The sequence below is a fragment of the Narcine bancroftii genome, chromosome 4 (assembly GCF_036971445.1).
Source record: "Narcine bancroftii isolate sNarBan1 chromosome 4, sNarBan1.hap1, whole genome shotgun sequence".
NCBI lineage: Eukaryota > Metazoa > Chordata > Chondrichthyes > Torpediniformes > Narcinidae > Narcine > Narcine bancroftii.
Window position 1 is genome coordinate 61256218 of NC_091472.1, and position 18400 is coordinate 61274617.

The following is an 18400-nucleotide window of genomic DNA, read 5'->3' on the forward strand; positions in this document are numbered from 1 at the left end:
TTGCAGCATTTTGCTTTCCAAAATAATTAATCTCATTATATTTAAGCATACACTAACCTGTCGAAATCAATGAAGAATTCAATTTAACATCATAAGCCGCTTTCAGGTGGAATAGCTGGGAGAATGCGGCTCTGGAGCCAGCTGTGGGTGTGTGCAAACCAACATTCAGGTGGCAGCGCTGTTCTGGCACCTGAAAGGTCCACAGTGGGGAGAGGCGCCATGGAGGAAACACCGGCTCCTGTCGACTGTGGCCATAGACCCGTCTGCTTTCAGGTGCCGAGGCGGATCGCTCAGAAGCGGAGAATACATCTACCTGAGGAGGGTTAGGTAAGTACTCCTCAGGTCAGGGTTCTCCACTTTCAGGTGGCCTCCCAACACCCGCATTCGGGTATTTTAGGCGGCTTTATGTTGGGGTATTCTGGCCACCTGAAAGTGGTTATAGTTTATTACTAGCCTCCCTCAAGGTCCTAGGGAATATCTTGTCAGGCCCTGGGGATTTATCCACCCTTATTTGCTTTAAGAGAACAAACACATCCTCCTTTTTAATCCGCATAGGTTCCCTTCACTCCATGCCAGTTTCGTGAGTGAATACTGTTGAAAAAAAGTAAGATCTCCCCCATCACATTTGGCTTTATATAAAGCTGATCACTGTGATCTTCAACAGGACTAATTTTGCCCCTTACTATCCTTTTGCTTTTAATTTACCTGTAGAAACCATTACGATTTTCTTTCATGTTGTCGGCCAAAGCAACCTCATGTCTTCTTTTAGCCTTCCTGATTTCTTTCTTGAGGTTTTTCTTTGCATTTTGTACTCTTCAAGTACCTAATTTGCTCCATGTTGCCTTTACCTGCTGTACACCTTTCTCTTCTTCTGAACCAAATTCCCAATATCCTTCAAAAACTGATGTTCCTATTCCTTCTAACCTTGCCTTTGATCCTGACAGGAACATATAAACTCTGCACTCTCAAAACTTCACCTCTGAAGGTCCTCCACTTACCTTGCACATCCTTGCTGGAAAACAACTTATCCCAATCTATGCATTCTAGATTCTGTCTCATTTTCTCAAAATTGCTTAACATGAGGTCCAGTCCTCTCCTTCTCCATAATTAACTTGAATCTAATGGCATTATGATCAGTGAAGCCAAAATGTTCCCCTACACATGCTTCTGTCACTTGACCTGTCTCGTTCTCTAATGTGAGATCCTGTATTGCACTCTCTCTAGTTGCTACCTCTGTATATTGATTTAGAAAACTTTCCTGAGCACATTTGACAAACTCCAAGCCATCTAGCCAGACCCAGTCAATATGTGGAAAATTTAAATCTCCTACTATCACAACTATGTTTCCCTCAGCTGTCTGCTATCTCTTGGTTCTTGATCCTACAAAATATTTTTTTAATGGAATTTAAACTGGATATTGGGTGGGCGGGGGGGGGGGGGGGGGGTGGGTGAGGAGAGGGTATGATTAAGGTGGAGATTTTTGAAGAAGAGTGGTCTTAAATGTAATTGGGTCTGGCTGTGTGCATATAGTAGGGTGAAGATTATTCCATGCTTTAATTGTATGGGGAAAGAATGAATTGCTGTACACACCTGCCGTGGAAGATGGCACTACAAAGTAGGTTGTATGCCTTTGTATGCTCCTAGCAGGCTTGGGTTTGGTGTAGAATTGGTAGTATATCGAGCTGGCAGTTTAGCATTTTGTAAAATCAGGTCAGGTGGAGTGCTTCACATCTGTCTTGGAGAGAACTCCACTTAAATGACTCCAAGAACTTTGTAACACTTGCTTTTCTTCCATATGTATTTGTGACAAATTGGGCTGCCTATCTCTGGCATTTGATGGTAATCGTGATTTTGTTTGTGTATGGCTCCCATGCAGCTTCTGTGTATTCCAAATGTGGTCTGACAAGGGTGAGGTACAACTTTTTGACAGAAGTTGAACAAAGATGGAAGTTGTGTCTCAGAAAATATAGGACTCCTGTTGCCTTCACCATTGTATAATATGTCTGATTATTCCAACGCAGGTGGTTCTGCATTTTGATGCCAAGGTATTTGGTCTGTTGGTTTCATCAAGAGTGACACCAAGGATTTTGTATGATGTTTTGCCTGGTTTTCTCTTCCTAGTGGCATGCATGGTTTGGCATTTGGAAGGATTGAACTGCATGCCCCATTTTTGTGACCTTTCTACCATGCTATCAAGATCTTTTTGGAGAGCATCCTCATCATCAACTGACGTAATTGGACGGTATACCAAACAGTCGTCCATGAATAGTCTAGAGGTGCTTGTGACTTTTCTGTGAATGTCATTGTTGTGGAGTAAAAACAAATGTGGGATGTCCTGGGGTGCACCACTTAACAGTGGATGCCATTCAGAGCTTTCTCCATTCACACGTTTCATTAAGAAACTAGAAATCCATTTTTTAGTGTTGGAGCAAATACCGTAGAAGTCGAGCTTCTAAAGTAATCTTTGGTGGGGAATAACATCAAATGCTTTGTTATCAAAGTTTTAGGCTAACTCATTTATTGTTAGGATATGCTGGGACTTGCATGATCTATTCTTCCTAAACGCATGCTGTTTATCAGCATGAATATTATGACTGTTAAGATGCCTCATCAGGTTTCTATCTAATATGATCTCCAGGCGTTTGCAGCAGGTGTTGTTAATGAAAGAGGACAATAATTGGCGGGGTTGGTGGTTGAGCAGTTCTTGAAGAGAAGAGTAATGCTTGCCTTTCTCCAATCCAGGGAAAGGTCACGAGTCGAGTGACTGCTGGAAGATAAACTACAGAACAGGAGCTAGTCTTCAGCTGCGATATTGAGGGTATGATTCTGATTCTGCTTTGGCACAATAGCTTTTACCCTATTTTTTTTAAAGTTTTTTTATTTTTCACACTATGAACCATATTAACCAAAATACACACAAACATTTCCCTCTTGAATATACACTGTCATTTTCTCCCCTTTTTCCCACCCCCCTCACTATTCATTAATTGTTCAACATATACAATACAATAAATCCATTAAACAATGACATTACACAATAAATATAAACAAGAAAATTGTGTCGTCTACTTTTACACATTGGGTCAGTTCATTTCTCATTTTAGGGGGTGGAGGTCCGCAGTAGGCCCTCTCTGTTGTGTTCCATGTACAGTTCCCAAATTTGTTCAAATAATTTATTTTTTAAATTATATGTTATTTTTTCCAATAGAATACTATTGATGTTAAGCAGTAACGTTTTGACACCTTCAACTTCAATTGTGATAGGAGGCATGCCTTTATATGGAGTGGGCAGTGGATCAGGAAAAAATGAAGGATCCGTATCTTCCCAGGTAAAGACATTTTGGAATTGGTTTGCAACAGTTTCTGCTTTCTTCTGGTCCTTGGTAAACAGACAGTTATTCACCTTAAGCATCTGGTCACCAGTGTTGTCTGTCCATTTGGATTTCACGCATCTCCAAAAATCCTAAGGATGCTCTCCTTCAAGGATTGTAGAAACATGTTGTCTATGGGCACTTGTAGGTACTGTCAACTTGCTTTGGCCCTCTGATGAATATGTCACAGTCCTGTATTGTACCACTTTTCTTGGCACGGATGTAAAATTTCTCTTTCTTACTGCAGAGCTGTTTTCACAGAAAACAAAGGAGGGCGCAGCAGCCCTTAATAAGTTTATGAGGGACATGATTGGTGATAATATTATTTAGTGAATCTCTAAGCCATATCCAGTTGTCTTCAACAGACCTTTTATCCGGTTGCAAATTGAAGAAATCTTTCCCAAGTTGTTTTGCTAAAACTAACCGTTCACCCTTCTCCAAAGGGGGATTTTACAAGATGGTTTAGAAGGGATTTTAGATGTTTGGATGATTAAAGTGATCCAGCATTAGAAGAAACCTCTGAAATTAAGTCTGGATGTGTAAGTACTTAGTCCTAGGTGTTTCAGTGCCATTTGCATCATCACGTCTGGTAGGGAAAGTGACATTCTGGGATAGGTAATTATTCAGGATCAGATCAGCCAGGGTTTCTTGGAGACTATCTTTTGGTTTTCTTTGTTTGCCGTCAGACTAATCTATGCCTGGGACATTAAAATCACCCTCTAAGATGATAAACGGAGAGTGCAACAAGGCATTTATTTTTGGAATGCTTGAATCAAGGTCTAGGAGAGGCTCAGTGTTTGCATCAGGTGGGTGGTAAAAGATCCTGATCTGCACTACCTGTCCAAGAAGTGCAACTTGGCACCAAATTTGCTCTGAGTCACTGCCCATGTTGGTTCTTTCAAAACACAGGATAGAATTATTCATGCCAATAAAAACACCACCTCTAAGAGAGTTTCTGCCCTTTCTAAAAATTTGGAGGTGAGGAGAGAATATCTCAAAAGATTTGTTAGAGGGATAAAGCCATGATTCATTCTCAATTAGATGTCCGTATTTTAAGTTTTGATAAATGAATTAAACACAGTGGATTTTCCTTTTATACTGTGGCAGTTGATGATGGGAATTTTAGTCCCATTACTATTATTAGTATTCCTTGTGATTCCTGTCCTTCTTAGCGCTTCGAGTTTTATTGTGAGCATTGGATTGGTTTCTTTGTCCCTCAACATATTGAGGGTTGATGCCAGTGGGAGAGGAGGGCTGGGGATCTCCCTAAAGCAATGGAAGCCTGGAATATTGAGCTCCCAGTCCTGCCTCTCCTGCAACCTAGTTTCACTCATTGCCACAGAGTCAAAATTCCACATGAAAATCCACATTCTATGCTCATCAGCTTTTCCTATAATACTCCTTGCATTGAAATAGATGCACCTGAGAGCATTTCCAGTACATTCAACCTGATGACTTCTAATGGTGCATGCAATTTTCCCATCTTCCACTCTTCCATCTGCTCTGGCACTCTGGTTCCCTTCCCCCTGCAAATCTAGCTTAAACTCACAAGAGCAGCACTAGCAAAACAGCTTGCAAGGATATTAGTCCCCTTCCAATTAAGATGCAAACTGTCTAGTCAAAACATGTCCCATCTTCCCTGGAAGAATGCCAATGATCCTCAACCTGAAGCCCCCCCCCTCCTACACCAGGTCTTCAGCCACGTGTTAAGCAGAATTATTCTCCTATTTCTAACCATCACAGAAATCCTGACATCACCACCCTGGAGGACCTGTCCTTCAACCTAGCAACTAACCCCCTGAACTCTCCTTGCATGACCTCTTCATCGTTCCTACCCACAACATTGGTCCCTGAATGGACCATGACATCTGGGTGCTTACCCTACTTCCAGATCATGCTGTGGACTCGATCTGAGATTTCTCAGACCCTGGCACCAGGGAGACAACATATAATCTGGAATACTTGATCTCCTCCACAGAACTTCTTACCTGTCCCCATAATTATTGAATCTCCTATTACTACAGCTCACCTTTTCTCCCTTCCTTTTTTTTAAGCCATAAGACCAGATTCCATGCCAGAGACTTGATTGCCATGGCTTATGCCTGTTAGGTCATCGTTCTCAACAGTATCCAAAATTATATACTTGTTATTCATGGGAACACCCTCACAGTTGCCCTACACTGCCTCTTCCCTTTCCCTCTTCTGACTGTCACCTATCAACCCTCCTCCTGCCTTCTAGATGTGATAGTGTCCTTGAAACTTCTGTCAATCACACCCTTTCCCTCCCAAATGATCCGGAGTTCACTGAACTCCCGCTCCAATTCCTTAATTTGGTTTGTCAGGAGCTGTTGCTGGATGCACTTGTCACAGCCAGATCTAGCTCCCTACCATAATGTATGTCATAAGAATCATGTGTACTTTGGTTTTTGCATTAGTCTTTTATACTTTAATTCCACTGGTTGGACACACGAGGCCAAAATCAATGTTCAACTTCAAGCTTCCTCTGACTTGTTGCAAAAGAGTAAAACATTTTCTTTTTTAAATAAATAACATATTTAAAACAAATTTCCATTTAAGATGTACAGATTAGTGAAATTTATACAATGTTTACCTTTTCTGAGGTCAATGCTGAATAAAATATCCTTTGAAAATAATTATGAAAATATTTAGACTAGTTTGTGCCAGGGAATTGAATACTTTCCATCTAACAAAATAGAAATAATGGACAATATCTATTCAGTGAACTAAATGATCCATATCAATTCATAATATGCTCTTTTTTTAAAGTTCATTTATAGGTTAACGAAGATTTATGCTTCCTTGATACAAATGCATGCAACTGTAATTCCATAAATTCACTTCCTACTTACTAACCATATTCCATTTTCTACTGTATTATTGATAAAACTAAACATCCTTACATTTCAAAGAAAAAACTGTACCCTCTTTCTTGTTACTGTACCAAAATCTTGAAAATTTGAACTATTTGTGTTAAATTTGACTTGGGAATAACAATGCTATTAGGTATCTGCTGAATGGAAATGTGGCTGAATAAATATTGCTCTGTTTATGACATAAAATTGCCTCATTGTGCAATGATCAAAAACTCAACTCCCTGTCCAGCAGAAAGTGAGATGTTGTTTTCCACACATAGCACAACACTATTGCCCATTTAATAGGATATATGGTTTCTGCATTAAATGAGGCAAGAACAGAATTTTCATCATGGGTTTCCCAACTCGTGACATGTTTATCCAGCCTTTGATGTGAAAGAGACAATGAGAATGGAATTCAATGCAAGTCTTTCCCTGACAGGGTGCAGTAATCAGGTTTCAACAGAGGACAAGAAAAACAGCTACATGCCTTTACTGAGATGTAGTATAATGTCCAAGAAGATCTCTAACACTACCTCTTGGAACTTGATTTTATTGTAGAAGGTTTTCCGATTATCATGATGAAAATTAAATCAGTAATCTACTTGTTACTTACTGTATGACTAAATTCTTCTGCTCTCATGGCACATTATGGTTTCACAATGTGCATTAATTTCAATAAGCCTTCAAGGTCCACAGATGACTTCATTTTGGAAATGTTGGGAAAGATCCCAATTCTAATGGAGAGAGCTACATTTTGAGCTACATTCAGATGCTCTGGGACTTGAGGGAGCTGCAATAAAAAGAGTATGCATTCCAAATATTATGCAAATACAGGTGCTTACCCTTTTATCCGAGATCCTTGGGAGCGAACACTTCTCGGTATTTGGATTATTCCAGAATATGGAATTAAAATGGCAGTGGTACTGATTGGCGCAAAACATAAGCCCTTTTTATGGAGGAATGCCACAGTGAAGCCAGCTCAACGAGCAAAGCCAGATCAATGAGCAAAGCCAGCTCAACGAGCCAGCGGTTCCAGCTGTGTAGGGGATTATGGTTATTGAAGACGGCTATTGATCCCACATTAAAACAAAAAGAGGTTCATGCTAATGGGCTCTGCCATGCCCTTGTCTGCCTCATTCCAGCCTGGCTCGGCTGCTCTGTCTCAGCTCACCCGCCCAATTCACGCTGCTGCTCTCTCCCTGCTACCGCCTGAGTCACATTCTCTCCTCGCTCTCTCCCTGTTCACCGCCCAAGCTGTGTTCTCTCCTCCCTCTCTCTAGAACACCTGAAAATATACTGCAGTAAAAATAAATGTTTGGTTTTCAGAATCACAGGATAAAAAATAAGGACCTGTATCCTTAATTAAAAAAAATATGATTATTAAATTTTAGTTTCAATTCAATGTCACTCATGAAAAATACTGCACTGAAGAATAAGATCAGTGGAAAGAGTGCTGTTCTCATTTGAAGAGGACAAAGAGATAAAGGTCCATCCTCAACCAGCAAAACACGGTACTGCCTGTTGACAAGAGAGATGACGTTCATTTTTCTGGAAACACCAATATCTATTTCTTTCAACCTTCCTCTTCTCAATTTCATCAGAGAATCATAAAGGCAAGATCTTCAGTTAATGTTGTGCAGCTTATAATTTTGTTGTTTGCAGATGTAGATCCTAATTTCCACTATAAAAATAATCTAGTATCTTGTATGCAGGGGTAAAGTATCATTTTATAAACTTTGCTTTTCATTATTAATAACACTCCATTTCAATAAAGAGCTTAATTCTTTGCCTTTGCTTTAAGCTTAAATGCTTCTGGATAAGTTTACATTAACCCTGTCCCATTACAAGGAGCAACTGGATAGGCTTGGCAAGGCATGGTTTGCCAAGTGGCTAGCACAGCACTATTACAAACCCAGTAACTGGGGTCCAAATCCAGCACTGTCTGAAAGGATTTTATATGTTCTTCACATGATATGCATGGGTGTACGCAAGGTACTCTGGTTTCTGCCCACTCTCCAAAATGTATGGGGTTAGTAGGTTAATTCGATAGCATGTGTTTCATGGGGAAGAGGGCTTTCTACTGAGATTGAAGGCTAAAATGTAACAAACTAAAATGATGTTGAATACAATCTCGTAAACTGAAATTAATTATTAAATACACAATGTTCTTAATAAGAGCTTTCAACTAATTACAGGTAGTCCCTGGGTTAAAAACAGATTTATGAACAACTTGTACTTGCAAACTGACAAGCCAGCCAGGAGAACAATGCCATCAACATCCAGTTCGAGCATGGTTGAGTCAGCATAGCGAGAGAGTATGCTGTACCATACCTCGTGATGCAGAGAATGAGGGATGGCTGGGACAAAAGCAAAGAAATTCTGATAAAATTTCTCAATTGACAAGGGTATGCAGTTAGGTGAGTAAAATATTCTGAGAATTTGTTTCAAATGTTATATTTCAGCTGTGCAAATATTATCCCTTTCCATCACCCTCCTGCCTTGGTCATTTATGCTTAATAATGTCTGTGACAATCAATGGAAAGACAGGAGAGGTTATGTGATCTGCACCTGACTTTCCTTGCAGACGTCAACTGCAGATCGAGAGAAATGAAAATGCAGTGGGTGTGAGGTGTTTGGGTTGGCTGTGTCATGTGGAATGGTTACATTCAGCTCTCTTCTCATTCACTTGCTGAAGGACCATCTCTCTGACCTTGTAAATTACTGCAACAGTTCTTGCTGCACATCATCCTGGAATAAAGAGAATGATTTGCTACATGTCAGTGTTCTAACACAGAGAGAAACATAGCTCATTTTTCACAGGAGAGTACGGGGTACTGTATTTGTACTGTACCAAATCTACCAAGGGATTTAAGGACATTTATGATGAGAAAATGAAAAGCTCTGTACAAACCTCTCTTGATGTCTACTTCAAGAAATTGACTCTAGTGGTTTAACCTTCCCCCCCCACCCCCATCTCTCCAGCAGCAGAACCAAACCATGACTCTCCAGCACCAGGTCCATCCTCTCCATCAGTAACCATCTCTCCATCATCTTCTGCTACATCAACCAATTATGTACAGTATTATTATGTTTGAGATGTTGTAGTGTATTTGGAAGTGTTTCTTAAGTGTTTTACATGTAGAGAGTGGTAAAATATATCATATATGCTATATTCTAAGTTAACTGATGCTAAATAAGGACCATATGTACTTGTTCTGACTTAAATACAAATTTGATTTAAAGACAGATCTTGGTAACGGAACTCATTTTTAACCTGGGGACTGCCTGTAATTAAACATTCACTAGTTCCAATTGTCAAAACTTTTAAGTTTTACTGTACAACATTTGGTCTGCAGTATTTTATGCCTTAATGTTAGATGCTCATCGAGCTGCTGAAGCAGTGGGTTCCAGATGCCAACCATACTTGGGACCTTTTATTCCCAAAAATAAACTGATACTTTTGATACCTTTACAATGAGGACAGCTCTATCTATGCTTCTTATAATTTTGCATTGCACTCGGCATCTGCTACTCCAGGGAGAGCAAATGCAGCCTATCCAGTGTATCCTTATTACTCATGTTCAATCCCAGGTAACTTTCTGATACATTCTCTCCAATGCAATCATGTCCCACCTATAGTGTGGCACCCAGAATTGTAGACAATATGTCATCTGTGGCAAACCAATGCTTTATAAAATAGCATCATAATCTTTTTGTCATGCATACTCCTGAAAATTAAGGTTAAAAAAAAAATCAGGTATGCTTTCTACACTTTACTTACCTGTGCTGCCACCTTCAGGGATTCTTGGACTTGTACACCATGTTCCTTCAATACTCCCTGGGGTATTATCATTCATTGTGTTGGCCCCACACTCATAAGCCTACCAAAGTGCATCATCTTGTATTAATTATGATTAATGACCACGTGCTTTTGCGCTCTGCCCAACTTACAAATGAATTAATATCATCTAATCTAAAGCTATTACTGCTCACCATCAACCACTTCATCAATTTTCAAGTTCAAGTTTATTTAGCACCAGATTGTTCAGGAACACCCGACGAAACAGCGTTCTCTGGACCTCTGCAACACACCGCAACAACACATACAGACGTAGCACACATAAGTGATGCGTTTGCACAATACTTATAGACAAATAATAGTGGAGAGCTGACAGAAGTTACAGAGGGGCATTAATAGAATGCAAAACTGGGCTGAAAAGTGGCAGATCGAGTTCAACCCATATAAGTGTGAAGTGGTTCATTTTGAAAGGTCAAATATGATGGCAGAATATAGTATTAATGGTAGGATGTGGCAGTAGGGAGGATCATAGGGTTCTTGGGGTCTGTGTGCTTTGGATGCACAAGGCAGCTATACAGGTTGATTTTGTGGTTGGCCCTCAATAATCGTGGAATTTAATTTAGGAGCAGAGAGGTAATGTTGCAGCTATAGAGGACCCTGGCCAGACCCCATTTGGAGTACTGTGCTCAGTTCAGGTTGCCTCATTATCAGAAGGATGTGTAAGCCATAGAAAGCGTGCAGAGGAGATTTACAAGGATGTTGCCTGGATTAGGGAGAATGCCTTATGAAAACAGGTTGAGTGAACTTGGTCTTTTCTTCTTGGAGTTACAGAGAATGAGAGATGACCTGATAGAGGTGTATAAGATGATGAGAGGCATTGATCATGTGGATAGTCAGAGACTTTTTTTTAATCCCCAGGTTGCCACAGGTTTAAGGTGCTGGGAAGTAGGTACAGGAGATGTCAGGTGTACATTTTTATTTTAAACAGACAGTGGTAAGTGCATGGAATGGGCTGCCAGCAACATTGGTGGAGGTGGATATGATATGGTCTTTTAAGAGACTTTTGGATAGGTACATGGAACTTAGAAAAGTAGAGGGCTTAGTGCAAGCCAAGTAATTTCAAAGGTAGGGACATACTCAGCACAACTTTGTGGGCCAAAGGACCTGTGTTGCGCTGGTTTTCTATGGAGGGTCGACATGAACATGCTCACTATTTGTAGGAAGAGGCTGTTTCTCAACCTGGTAATTCTGGCTCTGATACTCCTATATCTTTCCAGATGGGAGTAGCTGAAAGATGCTGTATGCGAGGTGTTAGGGGTCATCACTGATTTTGCAAGCTCTCTTTAGACAATGATCCCAGTAAATCTCATCAAAGGGTGGGGGGGGGGGGGGTGGAGGAGGTGGTAAGAGGAAAACCCCAGTTATCCTCTCTAGTGCTCTGATGGCTCTGTGAATTGACCTCCGATCTGAGGCTCTACAGCAACCATACCACACTGTGACGCTATCGATAGTGCTGCTGTAGAATGTTGATAGGATGGTGGCTAGTAGTTTTTCCCACCTCAGTCATCTCTGGAGGTGCAGTCGTTGTGGAGCCTTCCTGACAAGTGTGGAGATGTAGTGTGCCCAGGATGTCACTTCTTAAGTGGACTCCATGGAACTTGCTGCCTTTTACTCTCTCCGCTACTGAGCTATTAGGGTGTAGTGAAGGATAGTCAATCAACCCTTATGCCCCTGAAGTCGATGATCATTTCCTTTGTCTTGTCCACATTGAGAGTCAGATTGTTATTCCCACACAATTTCATGAGATTTACACCTCTTCTCTGTATTGCGACTCATCACTGCTGATGAAGCTGGATCTGGTGTCGCAGTCATAGGTTAGTAGTGTGAACAAGAGGGGGCTGAGCACACTGCCTCGAGGTGCGCCAGTGCTCGGTATGATGGTGCTCGACAATCAGGTGGTAACCCGGACAGACTGTGGTCTTTTCGTTAGTAAGTCCAGTCACAGGGAGGGGTACTGAGTCTCAGCAAGGACAGCTTCTCCACAAACCTCTGGAATATGAACATATTAAATGCTGAGTTGAACTCATTGAACCGAAACCTGTCCTATGAGGCATTGTTCTCCACGTTGGAAAGGACAGAATGGAGGGACAAGGCTATAGCATCATCAGTGGAACAGTTTTGTCTGTATGAAATGATTCTGTCTGAATAGATTTTTTGTCGTTTGCAAACTTAGTAATTAAAGCTTCTCACATTCATATCCAAATTAAAAATACATACAACTGCCACCAAAGATCCCAGCAATGATTCCACTCATCATAGGCTTTCAGTCACAAAAGCAATATTCCACTGCGCCGTCTACCTCCTATTGCCAAGGCACTTTTGCCTCAACTTACCCAAGATCCTAAGGGACGCAACGTAATTTTTTTTTGCCCGCCCCTCCCTTTCTGGGGGAAACATGCTGGGTCAGTTTCACATTTGTTCCAACAGCCTAAATAAAATGATACTGAACATCATTGCTTAATTCAAACCTACCAAGTGCAGATTTATCCCTCAGTTTCCCCCCCCTCCCCCACCACCCACCCCAACCTTTTCACTGATGTTGGACACAAGCCTGCAATTAGCTGGCAAGACTGTCACCTTTGAACAAAAATACAATATTTGCTGTCGTCCAGTGGCAATGGTGGCCAGAATGCATTTAAAAATTCCTGTCGGGTGCATTTAAAGTTCATTACAATATAAATCTGTTAAGACCAAAAAGGGATCAGAAGCGGCATTGTAGTAATTTTGCACGGGTGATTACATTCTCAAGAAAATGTCTATAAGCTGATTTGTGTCACAGTAATTTGGAGGTGCAGAAAAATTTCATTCTACTCAAATGATGCTTCATCTGTTTTCCAAAACAATCCTTTAACTTATTTTATGAATAATATGTTTTATAGAATTTAATTTTAGCAATTAACATCAAATTAATTGCTGATTTTAACAAAACATTTAGAGTTCTCAAAAGCCACTTCTGGCAGTTCATATTTATGGTGAAGCTTGTGAATATGCTTTCAAAGCAAAGCATGCGCACTAAAGGCACTGAAGGTACAGATATTAGAATTTATGCTGTTCACACCTTGCCCCATTTCCTTGGAGGAATTATTGTTGACAGAAGTCAAAGCTGCTTTGAGTTCATTATTTACTGTGACAATACCTCTTGCTCCAATAAAGACAGGAGGCTCCTTCAGAGTGTAAAACATGTACAGTCATGTGAACATATAAAAACCCCGACTGGAATAACCTAGTCTTGATAAAGTTCAGAAACACCCAGCACCTGCAGATTCACTAGTGAGCATAAGTGCTGATTTTTCTGCTGTGCAGAACCAGTTTACTTTGTGTGGTCCAGAGAATGCATTACATGTGCATTATTGGCCCAGTTTACTCAGGCAGTGATCCCAAGCTTACTGACAGTATCACTGTTCTGAATCTGTCACATCTCTCCATTACAAGAATGATTTTGTTCAGAATCATCAATGGTAATAATGCTGGTTCATGTGATATTTTAGGTGCATGGACAGAATCAATCTAATATTGCACAAAGTCTGTTGTTATTCATACTGAGTGAATAAGCAGGCCCAAAGATAGAAAGGGAAAAGAAGTTTTTTCTTCGAAAAATAATTCCAATGAGAATTAAATTCACCCTCCCATAGAATGAATACTGCCTCGAGACTTTTACTGCATTTATCTATTATTCCTCACCCCCCACCCCCCCCCCCCCCCACCACCACCACCACATCACACATCATTCAATCTTCAGTGGCCTTGGTCAGAAAATATACAAAGCATAAAAGAAAAATGCAGTAGATGCAAACAGGGGGTCATCGGGCAATAACCTTTGACCCATGGATGCATTCAAACTGAACACAACAGACACCCCTCATTAACAGGCATTTGTCTGTGCAAATAACATAAAAGTGCCTTTTTACAGAAAATAATTTCAAATCAGAACTTTAACTCAAAAGGGGAAGAATAAAACCTATGTTTAAAATAAATAAAGTAGTCTTAAATGCATCCTCAATATGAAGAAAAGAGGTTAAATTGTGGGAGACAGCTATTCTTGGAAAGTGGATTACAAGCCAAAGCCTCAGAAGGTATGGGCTGCTGAGAACTCCATCACCACATCATCTCAAAAGATGAACATCTCCCAGAGAAAGCCAAGGTAACCAGTTCATCAACATCAGCACCAAGGTCACAGACACTACACACGGCTGACTATAGATCTTAATCTAGTTACCTGTTTATGTAATGCTGTCAATTTGTCAGCTATTTTACGAGTCTATTCCTAAATTATCCCAATCAATTTATAAAGACCTTGATTTCAACTAAAAATCTAATGTAACTGAATAACAATTACTTGAACTACATATGTATTTTATCTGTACTACAGCAAATAAACTTAAATATTGAGCATGTAGATTATTAAGTACTATCCACCAAAATTTTTAATGAATAAATAATTGGTTCATAGCTCTGTGAATTCACTCATTCAAGGCTGTGGAGATCAAGATGGAAGGTCCTAAGTACAAAAATAAACATATTCTAGCCTTAGGAAATGCTGGATTTGTGTCTATTCATGCTCCCTCATCACCATTCAGAGCTCCATACAGCCCTTCCAAGTGAAGCAACATTTCATCTATGAATCTGCAGGGTTTGTATCCAGTGCTTCCGTTGTGGTCTCCTTTACATTGCAGAGACTGGACGCAGTCTGGGAGATTGCTTTGTTGAGCATCTTTACCCCTTCTGCTGTAATAGCAACAATCTCCCAGTGGCACCGCATTTCAATTCACTGCCTCCTGCCCTATTCCCATGCCGACATGCTTGCCCATGGTCTCATGCACTGCCAAACAGTCCACCTGCAAATTGAAAGAATAACATCTCATATTCCTTCTGGGCGCACTCCAACCAGCTTTAACCAACTTCTCTGGTTTCAGTTAGGCAACCTGCTCCCATTCCCTTCTCTATCCTTCTGCTCCTTTCCTCCAGCTGTGCATTCACAGATCTACCCCCTCCCCTGATCAATTCTAAGCTTTTCTCTCCTGTCCTCCTATTCAATTGTAACTTGGCTGTCAGCCTATGCTCCTCCCCCTGCCCCTTCTTCCCCCACCTTTGTATGCAGGAGCCTGCTTGGCATTTTGCTCATACCTTGATGAAGGCCTCAGGCCCAAAATATTGATTATACAACTTTGCCTCATATGGATGCTGCATGTCCTACTGAGTTACTCCAGCATTTTCTTCTATTTACTGCAATCACAGCATCTGCAGACTTTCTTGTTTCATTCATATTTCAGCCAACTAAATGTTCATCAAAGTAAATTAATTCATCAGAAACTGAGCCATAAATTGTGTAGCAAACAATGTGTCCTGGATAAGGATTTTAAATGAATGGGTTAAAAAGTTTCAACTAGTTTTCTTGATAATTATAAGGTTGTTCGAGCATCCTTCCATTCTTACAAAGAGGCATGAAAGAAAGAACTGAAGATTTGTATTGACAGCATAAGCAAAGCTGAGTGTTAACAGCATCAATATGTTATATCTAGAAGAAGATGAATGCTATTATTAGATGACAGAAATAAATATTTTAAATTATGTTAATAATTTTAGCATGAATGTATTTTTGTTCAACATAGTTTCTAAAACTACAATACAAAATAGTCATCTTGCATCTTATCTTGTAACTATCCACATATATGGAAAGCTAAAACAGGAAATGTTTTTCTAATATCTAATTGAACCTAACTGACTAACACCTAACTAGAAAATGAGCCCGTGCATACTGCTTATCACATTCAAATCATTAAGAATCAAATGTCCATCTATCTCTTCTTAAAGCTCTGTCCTCTCAAAAATTGAACCAATTACATCCTGATACAGTTCATCCAACTGTCATTTCTTCATTATTTTTGCACACAATGACATCATCAACATGCCTTTCTCAATTTATTAAGTCAAGAATATTGTGCGATCAGGAAATGCTAGCCTATGACCTTTCTTTAAAAATATCATTCGATAAAATAAAGGAGTATATAATGTTTAAAGTGGCAAGTAAAGAGTTGAAAGATCCCTGGACAGCACCTCTTAATTTTTTTATATTAAAACAAAGATCAGTGCTAGTAATCCTTCACAAAGATTAAGATGCCTTTGAATTATTAACTACAGTTCACAGACCCTCTCAATTTTTGGACCTTACACTGCAACTGACCACAGCATCACTAGATGCAATCAAACCCATTTCATAAATATGGGGAAGGGAATACCCTCCTGCTTCTACCCCCTGCCCCCACTATTCTGCCTCCTGAACACAGTAGCCAGACACCTCTCAACAAGTGATGACTTACTTCCCGTGTCCATTCAGCAAGGAGTTGCAATATGCAAAATATGTCTTGGGTTTTACAGTCTCAAAAGGGAAGCACAATATCGATTTATTAAAGCAAAGAAAACCCAATTTCAGCTAACCCTAAATCCTTTAGTTTCATCTCCCTCCTCTGATCCACCCAGATCTTTGAATACACGTCCTTCTTCCCAATCCTACACCTACCCCCAGTTCATTATCTTATTTCTTTCCCATCCTGCATGTGATTCCACAGACTCAACTCATTGGTTCCCTAATCCCTCCTCTACTGTGCTCACGATCCCTCTACTATCCTGTTCCATTCACTCCTTGTTACTATCTCCGCACTTTTCTCCCCAACCCTCGTTCTAAGTACCTCACCACCACTTCTCCCCTGGGCCTGTCAACTGCTGACTTCTCCTCATCTCTTTACGTTCTTTGTCCTGAAAGAGGTCTCAATGTAAAGCATCAATCATCCCATTGCCTCTACGGATGCTTCCTGACTTGGTGAATTCCAACCACACCTTATTTTTTTTAACCCACTTTTGTAACATTTTCTGTTGTTTTTAATTTTGAATAAGTGCTAATATGCAACACCTAGTTAGTGCATCAAAATATCCCACATGTAGGCATGAAGACATTATTGTCCATGTATCATCCTGATTTTGATATCCATAGGAGATAAAGGTTGAATTGCTGAGAACAAGAGGTTCTTTACCTGTCGAGTGGCATTTTAAGCTGGAATTAACTTTCCAAGTAGATTCTGGCATAAAGCGATGCAAAGCTGGTGTTTCGCTGACCCAATGTGTTTTACTTAATTTCTTATTCAAGCATTTCTTTAATAGAAGAAAATGTTGAATTGGGATCTGAATTGGGAATCAGAACTTACAAAAACATTAAAAATGGGCCATGAGGCAAAAATAGTTTGCTGAGCTGCAGTCAAAGAGGGAGGGGGTGGAACTTCATAAATTTTTCTCAGTGCGGATTCAACAACGTCTAGATAGGCCACAGTGAGCTTCAATGCTGAAATAATTCTGTAAGCAGGCAGAGTGAATATCGAAGTGTATGTAAGAGCATAGATCTGGTCATGGGACGGCACAAGATAAACAAAAATTTGGCAAATTTGATTTTGATTTTACATCTGAGAAGAATGCATATACACATTTTTAATAATTACATTTGCTGACTAGCTGGGCTTATAGAATGGCTGGTCAATAAACTTTGGAATAAAACATTTATGACTAACTTCATAAATGCAACTAAGACGCAAAATAAACATGCAATTACTTGTCTTGTGAATGACAGAACAGGAAAACATATTTGGTCACAATGCATTTAATCATGTATTCATACAGATTTTGAAAAATGTTCGCATTTCTTAATTTTCATACCTAATTAGCTTACAAATAAATGGATTCTTATATTTTACTGTCTCAATAGCTTGTCATTCTTAGCATCTATTTCACTCAATGACAAAAACCTGAAATCACTTACTACAAGAAATGCCTGCTTTAAATTATTACACCTTACCACCACACACAAAACAAGCTTAAAATAAGTAAATTGTGTGAAGCACCCACCTTCAACATAGTTGTCTTCTGTGTGCACAGGCAGGGAAGGAGAAAAAGGAAAAAGACTTATTAAGCAGCATGCAGACTAACATTTGCCTCTGCATGTTCTGATCATGCAAGGCATTAAATACAACATGCAAATGTTCCATCATCAACATTTCATGGAAACCAGTGTTTAAAGTCAGTGTGATAGAGGAAAAATAAATTTCTTGAATAAAAGTAACTTAACACACAGTACAGTTCTAACACAACTTACTGAAATAATTAGTTTCCTGCATAATTTTATTCAATTAATACTAAGCACACTCAAGTTTTATCACTACATCCCTTCTGTTAATTATTTATTCAAAAATGAAAACAGAAAATGCCAGAAATACCAAGGTCAGTTTAGACTGGTCTTCCTCCTCTACATT

General features: G+C 39.8%; 1 protein-coding gene across 17 annotated transcripts in view; it reads right to left on the reverse strand.

The window, feature by feature from the left end:
- The window catches only part of nrxn1a (neurexin 1a), a 1705359-nt gene that overhangs the window by 1500342 nt on the left and 186617 nt on the right, over positions 1–18400 (reverse strand). For 14 of the 17 annotated variants that reach the window (XM_069931400.1, XM_069931399.1, XM_069931401.1 and 11 more), the window contains one exon: positions 17997–18014. The exons of the other annotated variants lie outside the window; for them this stretch is intronic. In XM_069931400.1, coding sequence (XP_069787501.1) covers positions 17997–18014 — 18 coding nt within the window. The remainder of the gene's footprint in view (positions 1–17996; positions 18015–18400) is intronic. 17 annotated transcript variants of the gene reach the window in all.